The sequence below is a fragment of the Peromyscus leucopus genome, chromosome 4 (genome assembly GCF_004664715.2).
Source record: "Peromyscus leucopus breed LL Stock chromosome 4, UCI_PerLeu_2.1, whole genome shotgun sequence".
NCBI classification, from domain to species: domain Eukaryota; kingdom Metazoa; phylum Chordata; class Mammalia; order Rodentia; family Cricetidae; genus Peromyscus; species Peromyscus leucopus.
In genome coordinates this window covers 105,156,674-105,173,802 of record NC_051066.1, presented here as the reverse complement: position 1 = coordinate 105,173,802, position 17,129 = coordinate 105,156,674, and the positions used below count along the sequence as shown (strand labels likewise).

Genomic DNA, 17,129 nt, shown 5'->3' with positions numbered 1-17,129 from the left:
TTCCGATCGCTTTTTTCTAATTCCGTGAAGAATGTCATTGGGATTTTGATGGCGGTTGTATTGAATTTGTAGGTTGCTTTTGGTAGGATAGCCATTCTACAACATTAACTCTGCCACTCTAGGAACATGGAGGTCTTTCCTTCTTCCGGCGTGTTCCTCAGTTTCTTTCACCATCACCATCCTTGTTTCTCTGGGTATGTGCATGTGTTTTCACATATGCATATGTGCAGCGGGGAGCCAGAGGATGAGGAACGTTAGGTGTCTTCCTCAGTCATTCACCATCTTACTTTTTTACAAAAGATTTCTGTATTTTCTTTTTATGTGTATGAGTGTTCACCCTGCATTTATGTAAGTGCAGAGCATGCATGGCTGCTGTCCACAGAGGCTAGAAGATGGCCTGGAACTGGAGTTCCAGATGCTTGGAAGAACAGCCAGTGTGCTTAACCATTGAGCCATTTCTCCAGACTCTGTCTTTTCCAGTCCAAACTGGCTGGCATAGATTCTTTTAATGATTATTTTATTTTACCACTATGGGAGTTCTGCCTGCATGTATGTCTGTGTACCACGTTCATACAGTGCTCACAGAGGCCCGAGCATGGGATCATGACAGGTGTGAGGCTCCATATGGGTTCTGGGATATGAACCCTGGTCCTCTGGAAGAGCAGCCAGTGCTCTTACCCATGGAGGCAGCTCTCTAGCTCCTTTTTATTATTGTCTATTATCTCTATTACTTTCTATCATTCCTGGGTAACAATTTTTCAGTTGCACATTCTTTCATCTTTCCCAGTGGTTCACCTAAGCAATTGTGTCCTTAACACAAATGTGTGAATTTTTCCCCTCACAAATTTCTAATGATGTTACAACCCTAAAACCTGTCAATGTTTCCTCTCTCCTGCCTCCTATGCTGTGGCCATCTGCGTTTTACTACTGTACAAGATAATCAACTATTATTGGTATTTTCCCACTCATTTTTTAAAATAAGCAACTGTCTTAGTTACTTTTCTAATGCTCTGACAAAACATCATGACCAAGGCAACTTACAAAAGAAAAACGTTTAATTTGGGGTCCCAGTTATAGATGGTCAGAGTCCATGACCATCATGGTGGGGAGCATGGCAGCATACGGGCAGGCATGAAGCTTGAGTAGCAGTTGAAGCTTGTGTCCTTATCTACAAGTAAGATGCCGAGTCCAGCTCGACCTTTGGACAGTCCTTGGTATAGGGGAGTGTGGATTGAGAAATAATAAATAGGAAAGATAGAGATGTACGATGTAAAAAAAGACCGAGACATGGAGGGCTCTGGGTTAATACCACAGTCGCCCGGAGTTTATTCCTCATGGGCGTTTTATACACCAGCAAGGGGAGAGGCAAAAGACCTTCCCTTCTCAAGGACACTATGGTTCAAGGTACAAAGTATAGACAAGCGTAAACACTTCCTCAATTCTCAAAACATCTATTAGCCACACTTTATGGCAAAACATCCTGTAATTAGGCCTTGAAGTATAAGACACCTGGTAACCATGCCTTTGGCCAAACACATCCTGATATGCAGCCTTGTGTGATAAAAACAGGCGCCAACTCTCTGACCTTGAGTCAAGATGGAATAAGGCCACACTATGGAGTATCTTTGGGCCCCCACAGTAGGAGGCAGAGGGAGACAGCTTCTGGTAATGGCACAAGATTCTTAAATATCAAAGCCCACCCCCAGTGACACACCTCCTCCAACAAGACCACACCTTGAAATTCTTCCCAAACAGTTCCACCAACTGGGGACCAAGTATTCAAATATATGAGTCTATGGGTATCATTCTTATTCAAACTGCCACAGCAACATTTTTTGTGTGTGTCTTACCTATGCATTATCCTAAGATTCTTTAAATTTTTATTTGTGTGTATGTGCTTGTATGTGCATGCCCACTTGTACACACATGTGTGTACACATATGTATGTGTCTGCTGCTTGGAGAAGAGTGTGTCAGATCCCCTTAAGCTAGAGTTATAAGTGATTGTGAGCTGCCTGATGTGGTTTCTGGGAACTGAACTTAGGTCCTCTGTAAGAGCAAGTAGTGCTCTGAACCATTGAGCCATCTGGCTAACCTGAGTCTTCTCTTTTAATCTTCATTTGGGGAAATAATTTGAACAAGAGAATAAGATTGAATAAGTTGTAGAATCCTTGTAGCAAGCCTTTTCTTTTGGGCCACCAACCAGCTCCCAAATCATGACATGGAGACTTATTATTAGTTATGAATGCTTGGCCTTATCTTAGCTCTTATTTTAATCTGTTTCTCTTTATCTGTGTTTTTGCCTTGGGCTTTTTAACCTCTCTTTCTGTATGTCCTGCTCTGTGTCTGCTGGCTGCTGGCTGCCGGCTGCCTGGCTGGCCCCAGGCATTTCCCTTGTTCTCTTCTCTCTTCTTCTTTTCTCATTGTTTCTTAGCCTAGATTTTTCTTCCTGTTTATTTTCTCTGCCTGCCAGCCCTGCCTATCCCTCTCCTGCCTAGCTATTGGCCATTCAGCTTTTTATTAGACCAATCAGGTACCTTAGACAGGCAAAGAGAAACAAATTCAACATATCTTTACATAATTAAACAAATGCAGGATGACCAAATGTAACAGATCTTTACATCATTAACAAAGACAGCAGAAACAAATGTAACACACCTTCACATAGTTAAAGTAATATTCCACAGCAGAAACAAATGTAACACATTTTTGCCTGTAGCTGGAGTTATCTCCAGTCCCACCCAGGCCAGCCCACAACCACTCAGACCCAAATAAACACACAGACACTTATATTATTTAAACTGTTTGGCCTAATGGCTCAGGCTTCTTGCTATCTAGTTCTTATATCTTAAATTAACCTATTTATATTAATCTGTAAGTTACCACGTGGCTTGTGGCTTACCGGTACTTTACATGTTGCTTCTTATTTATCAATCAGAGCAACACATTCGCAGCATACAGAAAGACATCCCGAGCATTTGCCCAGTTAAAACAATGTTCTACAACAAATCCCAGCATTGGATTGCCATTAACCACTTCTTAACTGTGTCTATTTTGTGGTTTGTGAGTCTTCTTCTTCTTTTTTTTTTTTTTTTTGGTTTTTCAAGACAGCGTTTCTCTGTATAGCTTTGCGCCTTTCCTGGAACTCACTTGGTAGCCCAGGCTGGCCTCGAACTCACAGAGATCCGCCTGGCTCTGCTTCCCAAGTGCTGGGATTAAAGGCGTGCACCACCACCGCCCGGCATGAGTCTACTTTTTAATTCTGTTGTCTTCTTCAGGGCCTGACCTAATGTGTCTTTGCCCCACCCCCCACCCCTTTTCATATGTTTCTGCTAAGCCACAAGGTCTTTAGTATAAATTAGTATTAAGTATCCTTTTAATATTTTATAGATTTTTCCTTCTATAGATGTAGAATTAGGTGAACATTGAATCAAGAGAAATACTTTCATATTTCATATGTCAACAAACCTGAGTTTATGGTGTCATCATTTCTGTTCACAGACTCATGAAGATGGACTCTTTCCTCTGGGATGACTTTAGTCCTATGATACGGAACAGGGCCATGGAGCAAATCATTACACCAATGACTGTCCAGCTTTGTCATCTGCTCATCTCAGTGGAGAGGAAAGATGTACAGAATGAAGCACTTACCTCCTTGCAGAAGGTGGCAGAGGGACTGGCCAGTGCTAGTGAGGAGTTTGTGCATGTTGCCAGCAGGTAATATCTCCATGGAACTTAAGCCCATTTCCTGACAGATTGGCAGACAATAGAACATATAAGTACAATCTGATTATAGTCTTTAATGCTTTGGGAGCTGGTGGATGTAGCTCAGTTGATAGAGCTCTTGCTAGCATACAAGAAGCTCTGGGTTTCAACCCCAGCACTGCATAAACTGGATGTGGTGGTGTGTACCTATAATCCCAGAACTCAGGAGGTAGACTGTGGAGGCCAGAAGTTTAAGGTTTTCTTTGACTACTGTCTTAGTCACTATTCTATAGCTGTGAAGAGACACTATGACCAAGATAACTCCTATAAAAGAATGCATTTAATTGTGGGCTTGCTTACAGTTTCAAAGGTTTAGTTCATTATCATTATGGTGAGAAGCATAGCAGCATGTAGGCAGACATGGTGCTGGAGAAGTAGCTGAGAATTCTGTATCCTGATCTATATGGAGAGAGAGAGAGAGAGAGAGAGAGAGAGAGAGAGAGAGAGAGAGAGAGAGAGAGAGAGAGCTTGCAATGGGCTGTTTGAAACCTCAGAGCCCACTCCCAGTGACACACTTTCTTCAACAAGCCCATTAACTCCTAATCCTTCTAATCCTTTCAAATAGTGCCACTCCCTGGTGACTAAACTTTCAAACGCATGAGCCTGTGGGGGCCATTTTAATTCAAACCACCACAGCTACATAGCTAATTTGAATCCAGACTGAGCTACATGAGAAAGCATTCAGAAAGGCTTTCTGAAAAAAGATGTGTGAAAAATAAATTAGTATAAGAATGGATGTAGATTGTTTTGGTTTGCTTCTCTGTTGCTATAGTAAAACAGTGGCCAACAGCAACTTAGAGGAGGGGAGGGTTGACTTGGCTTAACAAATTGTAGTTCACAATTTGTCAAGGGAGAAACTCAAGGAAGGACCTTGGTGGCAGGAACTCGAGCAGAAACCGTGGAGGGACTGTTTATTGGGTTGCCCCCTTGGCTTGCTCAGCTCTGTTCTTAGATAGCCCAGGCCCATCTGCTCATGAGTGGTACCACCTACAGTAGGCTGGGCCCAACTATATCAATTGTCAATAAAGAAAATGTCCCCGTCCACTATGTCTACAGGTCACTCTGCTGAAGGCAATTCTTCAGTCCAGGTCCCTCTTCCCAGGTGTGTTGACAGCCCAGATTAGCCATCGCAACTATGGAGTTGGGCAGGGCCTAAAGATCATGTGACTCTAGTTAGATTAAAAAGAAAAATTATAGTGAGAAATAATGTAAAATGTTTGTTATAAATTATGTATAAGAGCTGGAGAGATGCCTTAGCACTTAAGAGTGCTTGGTGCTCAATCATGAACCTAAGTTCAGATCCCAGAACCCCTCTAATAACACACACACATACATAAAATGAATTATATAGGAATTTGGTAACAGAGTGATTTTATACTGATTTAAGACTTTCCTATAGATTCTGAATTTATGACAATGCATTTTTTAATCACAAAAAGTACAGTAAGTTTTGAGAGAGACTAGATGTTGTTTGTGTTCATAGTCGTATAAATGCCTTTGCTGTATTGTCTGTTCCTGGCAAGATAAATTATTGATACAGAGAATTATCAGTGTTCATGACTGTGGGAAACGGTCCAGCCTTTCTTATCCTAGCAGAGCCGTAATAATAAACACTTGGACTCAAGTTTGGCTCCACCATCCCTGAGTAGTCCCCAGGTTCCCAGAGAAGCCAAATGGAGGCAAACACCTCACTAAGTGTTGGGCTGGCAAGTTCCTGCCTTCCTCTGCTGGGCAAGCTCTCAGGGAGCCGGAACCTGCCACATCAGCTGCTGTCTGTCAGCGTGTGCCAGCGAGAAGAGGCCAGCACAAGGCTGTGTTTCCTCTTGCCACAAGCACATCTTATACTGAACATTTAGGAAATATGAATGAGCAAAAGAAAGAAAAAATATTACCTACAAACCTGCAACCTAGAGACAGCCACACTCTGAATTTTCGAGTATATTCTTATTCCGAATATTTTCTTTCTCTTTTAATTTTTCCCTCCCCTCACTCTGCTTTCTGTTTTTTAAGAACTCATATAAAAATATCTCTGTAGAGGGCTGAAGAGATGGCTTCTGCTCTTGCAGAAGACTGAGTTTGGTTTCCAGCACCCATGGCAGGTGGCACACAGCTGCTTGTTACTTCAAGATCCAGGGGATCCAACACCTTAGTCCCTATGAGTACTATACTCACTCGCATGCAGACACACACACACACACACACACACACACACACACACACACACTAAGCCTTTAAATAATATCTTAAGATGAATGGGTGAAGGAAATATTATACATATGCATATTCATACAAGAAAATGTGATACATGTAGACAATAAAATTACATTTTATTCACCCACAGAGAAATTGTGGCATTTACATGACAATCAAAGATGCTAGTAATCATTATGTGAAAAGAAGTGAGACAGACTCAGAAAGATAAACACCATGCTTTCCCTCACACGCAAACTTAGATTTAAAACTGCGTGTGTGTGTGTGTGTGTGTGTGTGTGTGTGTGTGTGTGTGTGTGTGCGCGCCTGTAAGTTGTGAAACTAGAAAGGGAATCATTAGAGGGGAGGAGAAGGAAAAAAAGAAGGAACGTGGTGAAATCTATCTGACATGAAAGCAGAATAGGGGAGCATTTGGAGGGGTCAGAAGAAGAGGGAGGGGGAGGGAGCATGGTGGAGAGAAGAGATGAGTTAGAATCACACCAGTGTGTGGGGATGCCTTGATGAAATCCATTCCTTTCCACACTAGCTTCAATTAATGTAAGATTTTTAAAACCTATGTGGATGTTCCTGTCCACATATATGGTATATGTGTGTGGACACATACATGTGTGTGCAGGTGGCTGTCCACATATATGGTATATGTGTGTGGACACACACATGTGTGTGCAGGTACTGTCCACATATATGGTATATGTGTTCGTCCACATATATGGTATATGTGTGTGGACACACACATGTGTGTGCAGGTGCTGTCCGCATATATGGTACATGTGTGTGGACACACGCATGTGTGTGCAGGTGGCTGTCCACATATATGGTACATGTGTGTGGACACACGCATGTGTGTGCAGGTGCTGTCCACATATATAGTATATGTGTGTGGACAAACGCATGTTCGTGCAGGTGCATGGGCACAAAGCTGTCTACAGTGATGAGCCCCATTTACCCTGGGTCTGTGTGAACAGTACTCTGAGACTGGACAGCGCACAATGTCATATGCATCCTGGTCGCTTTATACATGTTTAACTCTTTAAAAAATTGCCAGGGGTGTGACTGGGGTGAATCTGGGAGGAGTGGGGTGAATATGACCCAAGCACATCATATGCATGTATGAAGTTCACAAAGAATTAATTAAAATACTATATATTTGAAGTTGCCAGAATATGTCATACAGTGTACCGCAGTATGAGAAACCCAGTTCTCACACACATTCCTCAGCACTTGAAATAGTCAGAACTTTTCATTTGTTTGTTTTTGTCTTTTGAGGCTGGGTTTCTCTGTGTAACCCTGGCTGCACTGGAACCCACTCTGTTGACCAGGCTGACCTTAAATTCACAAAATCCACCTGCCTCTGCTGGAATTAAAGGCATGTGCCACCCACCATCCAGCTGATAGTCAGAATTTTTAATTTAGCTATTCTAGCAGATATTTTACTGTGATTTAAACTTTAATTCCCTTGAAATAATGCCATAAAACATTTTTAGTCATTCGAAGATTTATAGTTTTTATTATTTTTAGTTATGTGTGAGGTTTGTGCATGTGAGTGTTAGTGCCCATAGAGGCCTTGAAAAGGGCGTTGGATCCCCTGGAAATGGAGTTACAGGCTGTTGTGATCTGCTTGACATGTGTGCTGGAAACTGTAATTGAACTTGGGTTCTCTGAAAGCACAGTATATACAGCTAACCTGTTGAGAGATCTCTCCAACCCCTTAGAGATTTTTTTCAATTATGTTTATCTGTGTGTGGGTATGTGCATTTGAGGGTAGTTGCCCTTAGAGCTCAGAAGAGGGTGTCAGAGGCCCCATAGCTGGAGTTACAGATTGCCGTGAAATGCCAGATGTGTGCTGGGAACCAGACTTGGGACCCATTCAAGAGCAGCAGAGCCATGGCTTTAGCCGCCTATCTGCTTATATATTTCAGCTGTACAACTTCCCATCTATGCTTGCTGATTTGTCAGGCTATTTGGTTTATCCAATATCTTCACAAATTTTCTCTTGGTCTGTACCTTGTCTCTTCACTAATTTAACAATGCCTTTCATAAGAAATTTCATAGAAATTCTTGGTTTTGGTGAACCAACTTTACAATTATATTTGTCTATGGAGTATGGTTTTTTGTATCTAAAAAAAAAAAAAGTTTGCCTAATTCACGACCATAAAACCTTTCTCTAGCCAGGCGTGGTGGTACATACCTTTGGTCCCAGCACTGGGGAGTCAGAGGCAGGGTTCTCTGTGAGTTTGAGACCAGGCTGATCTACATACCAAGTTCCAGGACAGTCAAAACAAAATTAAAAAAAAAAAATTTCTCCTGTTTCCTCCAGGAATTTTGTAGTTTCACACGCTTGCATTTTGATCTAGAATTTACTTTGAGTGTACATGCTACTGTGATGCAAGGTGCTGATGTTTTCACGTTTTTTTTTTTCTTTAAACATTTATTTATTTATTTATTTATTTATTTATTTATTTATTTATTTATTATGTATACAGTGTTCTGCCTACATGTGTTCTTGCAGGCCAGAAGACAGCACCAGATTTCATTATGGGTGGCTGTGAGCCACCATGTGGTTGCTGGGAATTGAACTCAGGACCTCTGGAAGAACAGTCATGTCTTAACCATAAGCATCTCTCAGCCTGTTTTCACGTTTTAAGTGTGGATACCCTGCATTCCAGAATCATCTTTTCTCCATTCAGTTGCCTCAGCGCCTTTGTCAAAATCAATAGATTATATGCATGGGTCTCTGTCTGGAGCTTTTTTGTTTGTTTTTGTTTTGAGACAGGATTTGTCTGTGTAGCCCTGGCTGTCCTGAAACTCACTCTGCAGACCAGGCTGGCCTTGAACTCAGAGATCCAGCTGCCTCTGCCTCCTGAGTGCTGGGATTGAAGGTGTGAGCCCCCACCACCCGGTTTTGTCTGGAGCATTTATTCCACACTTCTGTGTTAACACAGACAGCTGCTTCAACACGGTGGCTTTATGGTGAGTTCTTGAAATAACATCATTTACAACCTCCACATTTTCCCTCTTTTTAAAAGATGTTTACTGTAGGGCCTTTGCATACCTTTGTGAACTTGAGAATGCGCTTATAAATTTCCATTTGGGAAAAAAAAAGCTTACTAGGATTTTAAATGGAATCATGTCAACTCATGGATCAAAACTGGGTAAATATTGTTTATTCTTCCAATCTAAGAACAGGGAATTTGCCTGGGGGGATGGTGGTGGTGGGGTGCATGCCTTTAATCCTAGCACTCAGGAGGCAGAGGCAGGCAGATCTCTTTGAGTTCAAGGTCAGCCTGGTCTACAGAGCAAGTTCAAGGACAGTCAGGGCTCTGTTATGTAAAAAAAAAAAAAAAACTATGTCTCAAAAAATTAAACACAAAACAGAACAAGGAATTCAGAAACATACTATAGATGTGCACATCAATTCAAAGGAGACAGAGAGAGTTGGGACACTTGGCTATTTTTAGGCAAAAGTAAATGTGGAACTGTATAAGATCAATTCAAAATCCATCAAACGTCTATCTAGGACTCCTAAGCTTATAAATGATTTACAAAGAAACAGAGGGATCCGAGTCTTTGAGACTTCTCAGGTTAAGTATGGAGTTCCAGAAATAAAACTGGAAGCATGATTCAGGAAAGGACAAAACAAACTTCTCTTCAGAGGAATCCATTAAATAGACAAAGGGAAGAGCAGCTGGAGACTGGGAAATACTTTTTAATTGAGGTGTGCTCACATCATCTCAAAAGCACATCAGAACTCACGGGAACTACAGAATCGTAGCTCCTTTTGCATTTAACATCATGTGCCATATAAAATAAATACACTTCCACAAATGGACATTTACTGGAGCACACAGTATGGTACACATTACAAAAATATACAATTGTTGTTTTATAGACATATCCACCGATACAGACATACTCTTATTGTTTGCTACTTCTATTATTTGTCTTTTTGATTACTAGATTGTTAAAAACATTTTATATTTTTTTGTACTTTTATGATCTCTACACATATTGCTACCATACAATTTTTTGCTCAGGCAGGTCAAAAGAGATGCTTTTGAATCATTAAAATACAATCACCAACACCCATTTTTTCATCAATAAAAAATAGTGGGTGGTTAGATGGCTTAGCAGGATGAAGTGCTTGTTGCTAAGTGTGACGTCATAGTTAGATTCCCGTTGCTGTGGTAAAACACCATAACCTAAAGCCAGGTAGGGAGGGGAGGGTGTATTTGCTCAAAGGATACAGTCTGTCGTCAGGGAAAGCCAAAGCATGGGCAGAGGCGGGACCCGTGGAGAAGAGCTGCTTACGTGCTTGCTTTCCATGGCTTGCTCAGCCTGTTTCCTTACACAGCCCAGGACCATCTGCCCGGGGCTGGCACTGCCCACAGTGGGCTGTGTCCTCCCACAACCGTTACTAATCCAGTCTGATGGGGGCTTTTTCACAGCTCCAGTCCCCTCTTCCCATTTGACTCTAGCTTCTGTCAAGTTGACATAAACAAGGCAGCACACCCAATGGATGGCCTGAGTTCAATCCCCGGGGTGGGGGTGAGGGTCCCACACGGAAGGAGAGTTGATTTTCACACTTTTTACTTTCATTTGTCCTTTGACCTTCAAATATGTGCCGTACAAAATAATTCAAAAGAAAAATAGCAGTTTTCATTTTTTAAATATCTTTTTGTGCTATTGTTAATATGTAAAACGGCGAAATAAATACAGCAATCTGCTCTGAATGTGACAGGTGTCATGGCAGAGAGTCACAGCATCATGTTGCTTTGACTAACAATAAGCCAGTCTTAGTGTTCTATTCTGTGAAGAGACACCATGGCCAAGGCAACTCTTATAAAGGAAAGTATTTAATTGGGGCCTGGCTTACAGTTTCAGAGTTCAGTCCATTATCATCATGGCAGGGAGCATGGCAGCACACAGGCAGCATGGTGCTGGAGCAGTAACTGAGAGCCTTCCGTCCTGATCCTCGGGCAGCAGGCAGAGAAAGAGCAAACAACGCTCCGCCTGGCATGGGCTTTAGAAACTTCAAAGCTCAATCCCAGAGACACACTTTCTCCAACAAGGCTGCATCTACTCCAAGAAGGCCACACCTCTTAATCTTTCCCATGCCCTGGTGACTAAGCATTCCAATATAGGAGAATAAATAAATGTTTTTCTGTTGTGAAATGCTTGTCCCCTGTCTTGCCAAGAGTCAGTTAGACTGAAAACTACACATTGTGCTTGTTTTTTTTTTTTTAAAAGATTTGTTTATTCATTATGTATACAGTATTCTGCCTGCATGTGACCGTGCACTCCAGAAGAGGGCACCAGATCTCATTACAGATGGTTGTGAGCCACCATGTGGTTGCTGGGAATTGAACTCAGAACCTCTGGAAGAGCAGTCAGTGCTCTTAACCTCTGAGCCATCTCTCCAGTCCGTGCTTGGTTTTTTTTTAAGCAGTGTCCATCTCACATGGCCACTTGGTGGCTCTGACTTCTAAAACCCAAGTACTTTGGTGACATAGTGAAAATAGTGTTTATATTTTTAATATAGTATAACTGAATAGTAGCAACTTGCACTCTGCGTAAATTTTCTGGAAAATAATTCTTTTTAATTTTTTTAAAACTTTTGATGCAGAGTGTTGCTGTGTAGTCTGGCTGGCCTAGAACTCACTGTATAAACCAGGCTGGCCTGGAACTCTCAGAGGCCTGTCTGCCTTAGCCTGCCCAGGACTGGGATTAAAGATATGTGCCACCATGCTTGGCCTGAAAATAATCTTTTTAAACATATGTAGAAATAATCTTATAGAATAGGCGTGTTTTCCATTATTTTAAGGGGTGTGACAATTTCTGATCTCCTGTCACAGTCGTAAGTGTCCAGCCATTGACTCTCTGAATGGATTGCTAGTGAAGATTTGTCCAGAATTACATTGTTACGTCTCCACTGAGAACCATAATTCATATATCCCATAGGTAATGACAGATACACAGTGGACATTTTGTTTAAAGGACACTAAGTAGCAATAGTTGGGGAACTGAATCCATATCAAAACCCTTTGCAACAACACAGAGTGTGTTAACAGTAATCTGAGCATTCCGCAGGCGTGAAATCCTGTATTAGTTACTTTGTTGCAACTTAAGGGAGAAAGTTTATTTTGGAAGAGGTTCCAGAGGAAGAGCCCAAATGGCAGGACTGCAGAAGCATGACAGCAGGCAGCTGGAGCAGGAAGCTGAGCGCTCACATCTTCAGCAACAAACACCAAGTAGGGATCAAACGGAGCTGGGATGAGATGATACACCCTCAAAGCCAGCCTCCAATGATGCACTTCCTCCAGCAACTCTGCCCCTTCCCTAACAGGGCCACCAACTAGGGACTGGGTATGCAAGTACCTCAGCCTACAGGAGACACTTCTCATTCAAACCACCACAAAGCCATACACATGCCATTGAAAGCTTAGTCTTGGGGCTGGAGAAATGGCTTCTAGTCTGATGTTTTAGAAATGCCATGTGGCCTTGGTGGATGTCTGCATCAGGAATGGCAGTATCAACAGCATTTTGCTTGCCTGGTGAGAGCTGTTGTGTGACCAGCCTTGTAAAGACATCCTGAAGCTTCCAAACATCTCCACATTTTATCCCTGCCCCCTGCTTTTTTCTGCATGTGTATGGAGTATGCGTGCATACATGCACGTTTATATGTGTGTGGGTTGCAGATGTGCTGTTGTTTGTTTTTGCTCTTTTGGGGGGCCCTCTACCCAGCTCCCAAATAAATGACACATGGAGGTTTATTAATTATGAATGCTCGACCTTACCTTGGCTTGTTTCTTGCCAGCTTTCCTTAACTTAACTTATCCCATCTACCTTTTGCCTCTGGGCTTTTCCCATTCTCTTACTTCTGTAAATCTTACTCTTACATGGCTTGCTGTGTAGCTGGGTAGCTGGCCCCTGATGTCCTCCTCCTTCCCTAGCCACTTCCTTCCTCCCAGATTTCTCCTTCTATTTATCCTCTCTGCCTGCCAGCCCTGCCTATTTCTCTCTCTTGCCTCAATATTGGCCGTTCAGCTCTTTATTAGCCCATCAGGTGTTTTAGACAGGCACAGTAACACAGCTTTACAGAGTTAAAGAAATGCAACATAAACAAAAGTAAAACATCTTAAAATAATATTTCCCAGCACAGGTGTGTATGCAGATGTGTGTGCACATGTGTATGGGGCGTGGAGCCTGACTTGAGTGTCTTCATCCATCGCTCTCTACCCTATAAATTGAGGCAGGTTCACTCACTTGAACCAGGAATTTGCTGATTCATTTACTCTAGCCAGGCAGCTTGTTCCAGCCCTGTCTCTGTCTCCTAAACCCTTGGATTACAGATAGGCTGCCACGCCCACCCAGCATTTGTGTGGGTACTCAGATCTCAACTCAGGTTCTTGTGTTTGAACAGCAAGCACTCTCTCACGGAGCCACCTCCTCAGCCCCTGGTTTTTACATTTTCTATGTACTTGGTAGTCTAGATCAGCAAGAGATATCTTCAGAGAGTAATGGATTCTTTCTCTGGCTTCATGCTCTTGTATCTCATTATCAGCTGCAGGACAGCATTCCTCAGGTGAAGAAAGCTGCTAATCTGGATTGTTCTCCATCCATGATATCAATCATCCTCACAGACAGTTTCATCCTCAAAGGAAAGGGATTGTTGTATGACACCAAGGATCAAAACTTGCATTCAAGCACTCTGCAGAAGGCTCATTTGATGTTCAAGAAAAGTCTGGAGTTGGTTTTACCTATTCAATGATAACTACTCTTGGGATGTTTAAAATGAAGCACCATTTCAAGTGCTGATGCGAATATGTAGGAACTTGAACTCTCTCATTGCTGATTAGAACACAGTATGTTGCAACTACTTTAGAAAATATTCTTTAAAAGTTAAACATATACCTGTTGTTACTAGGCATTTATCCCAGAGGAATGGAATCCTGGGTCCAGGTGAATGTATACCTGTTGTTACTAGGCATTTATCCCAGAGGAACGGAATCCTGGGTTCACTTGAATGTATACCTGTTGTTACTAGGCATTTATCCCAGAGGAATGGAATCCTGGGTCCAGGTGAATGTGTACCTGTTGTTACTAGGCATTTATCCCAGAGGAATGGAATCCTGGGTCCACACAAAGAACAAGGCATGAATACCCACAGCAACATTCTTTATTTTTAGTTTGTGCCCCAGTACTGGGGATTGAACTGAGAACCTGGCACCTCTAGGCAAATACTGCATTACTGAGTTGTATCACCAGCCTTTTTTATTTCAACTTTGGAAACAAGTTCTCAGTAAGTTGTCCAGGCTGGCCACAAACTCACTATGTGGCCCACACATGCTATGAATTTGTGATCCTCCTGCCTCTGCCTCCCAAATAGCTGGGATTATGGGTGTGCACCACTATGCCAAGCATGGCGGCTTTATCTTATTTCTAGTAGCTAAGACAGTGGCCTCCGCCAATTTCTTACCTGAAACTCTGAATATACTGGGATCAATTTTCTACAGGCTGCTGAGAGGAAAAGCCTGGGACTCAGAATTCTCTGCCTAGATGTCTGTCCTTAGCCTGTTTAACCTAACAGTGTGGCGTTTTGTAAAGGCTGAGACATATATTGAGGGAACAACTCTAATTCACAAACTAAGACACTTGAAGAAAGGCTGAAGTGAGTTTTTTGTTTGTTTGTTTGTTTGTTTGTTTGTTTTTTAGCTCAGCATTGTGTCTTTGGCCCCTAAGCACAGTCATCAAGGTTCCCTTGAATGGCCGTCTGGTGCTCTGTACCTTCTGTGTATCCTCGTTTCCATGTGGTTTTCTTGGTTCTGATGTGATAACATTATAAGTGCAATGTGTCTGTTCAGGCTGGCAGCTGACTCCGAGGAGGAGTGGTTTCGGGAGGAAATGCAGACCATGGCGAAGTCTCTAAGCCTCTCTGGGAGGAACATCCTGATGGTAACCGAGACGCTCCCCCTGCAGCCAGAGAGTCAGCATCACTGGGAGGAGCTAGTGGCCACCGCTCAGCAGATCCTGGTGGACACTACCAAGGTGAGGCTCTCTCAGAGCTAGCTGACTGCTTGGTCATTGCTGGAGAACACGCATGGCTATGCAGTTCCCACAGGAACTCCTGACTGTCCCTTGATTTGAAATCTGCCCAGGTGCTTGCCAAGATCCCCCCACACACACACACACAGAATTCATTACCAATTTAATCAGGGCTAAATTGAAGCTGCAATGGGGCCAGTACAACCTCCCAGTTTCCAAATACTCTCAACTTTTCACCCTGACCCACATTCCTTGCTAAATACAACTTCAATTTATTTTTTGAGATTTTATTTATTTTTATTTTATGTGTATGAGTGTATGCCTGAATGTGTGTCTATGCACCATGTCTGTAAAATGCCTGAGGGAGGTAGAGGGGGACAGAGGAGTGCATAGGATACTCTAGAATTGGAGTCACAGAAAGTTGTGTGCCCCTTGTGGATGCTGGGGATCAAACCCAGGTCCTCTGGGAGAACAGCCAGTATTCTTAACTGCTGAGCCGTCTCTCCAGCCCCAGTGCGCAACTTTTAGCTTGGAATATTGCTCCTGGTTCAAACACAGATCCCTCAAAATGTTTTTGCTGTTGTGTGTTGTATAACATGTGTAGTGTGGTTTATTGACAGGTGTTTGCACAGACCTTATTGGAAGGTAGTTGCAATGTGGTAGGGGAAGGTGAGGGGCAGAACCAGAGGGTTTGGGGCACCTGCTGGCGGCGAATGAAAGAGAGAAAGGCTTTTGACGTGGGTACCAGCCCCAGGGGTAGGGAGTGGATGGAGCTGTCTGGGAGAGGTGGAGTCAGGCTAAAAAGCTGTCTCAGGGAAGAGCTCCAGCCCATCGTTCTCATCTAAATAATAATCCGTCTTTGAACAGTACCGGGAAGAGCCCACAGTAAATATGGAGAGAAGGCAGCTACTTCAGGCCTCTGGTTTACAAAGAAATGCGCACACACGCAAACCTCCAATTCTGGAGTGTGCGCTCTCGGGTCCAGTCACCTAGACGGTGCCTGTATTTGCCTGTATTTGGTTACGTTCAGGTTAACTGACAGTGTAAGGTCTCCTAGGCTTAAGCTACATGGCTCCAAGAATGTTCAGTCATCTTCAAGTCTCTTTCCTGTGACTGCCCCAGCAGATCTTGCTCCTCGAAGACGCAGCAATGGTGAGGAAGACTGTGCCAGTGGCTGGTTGGTGTCTGACATGCTTGGAGGCTCTGGAGGCCGCAGAGGACGCCACGTCGCTGCGCGCCTCGCTCGCTGACCTGGCGGCTGCGCTGCTGCAACTGGGCGGCCTGACCACGCGCTGGGCCCAGGACGAACGCCTGGGTCGAGTTCGCCACCAACTAGGGTGCTGCATCCCAGCGCTGCTCGCAGCCACCCGCGGCCACCTCCGGCACCCGTACGATCCACAGCTGGCGGCCTCACGGCGCCGTGTCTATGCTCTGACCAGGCAGAGCCTCAGAGAGCTCCTGGTTGTGCTGCAGCCCGGCGTCGCAGGGCACGGTGCGCGCTCTCAGAATGGCGCATTGGCGCATCGTCTGCAGAAGCTGCGACAGGTCCTGGAGGAGCCCGGGCCGAGTCACCTGCGTGATGGGCTGCTGGATGCGCCACTGGCCGCCGTGGTGTGGCACTGCCTGCGCCTAGCCGCCTGCTCCACGCCTCGGGAGAGGATGCACCTAGTGTCCCATTGCCACCGGCTGCTGCAGCTCCGCCCCGGGGTGCACCGGCCTCCCCAGCCCCTCTCAGGAGCAGAGTGCGAAGCTCTGCGGGCCGCGACTGATGCGCTCTTTCAGGGAGTCCGAGCTGGGTTACTGCGCCAGATTGTGGACACGTTCACAGATACCCAAAGTCCTCTAGAGAGGCTGGTCCAGGCCGCCTTGACGACTTCCACTATCAGGTCTGAGTGCAATAGCGAAGCCTTGGCAGAGACTCTCCGGCTTCTCCTTGATGCTTTCCACAACCAAGCGAAGCAAATGATCCGAGTGGCACGCTTGGTTTGGGTCTGCTGCCCCCAACAGCAAACTGGCAGAGATGTGGAGGCTGCCGTGGCAGGTCTTTGGGGGCTTGTGGTCAAAGCGAAGGAACTCTTTTCCCAAGGTCCCCAAACACGTGGCCTGGACTGG

The 17,129-nt window shown here is 44.0% G+C and overlaps 1 protein-coding gene across 1 annotated transcript in view; it reads left to right on the top strand.

Annotated features, from left to right (window-relative positions):
* LOC114709529 overlaps positions 1 to 17,129 on the top strand; it is a 45,583-nt gene that overhangs the window by 9,566 nt on the left and 18,888 nt on the right. Inside the window, 2 exon segments of the mRNA XM_028893409.2 lie at positions 14,837 to 15,020; positions 16,140 to 17,127. Coding sequence (XP_028749242.2) covers positions 14,837 to 15,020; positions 16,140 to 17,127 — 1,172 coding nt within the window.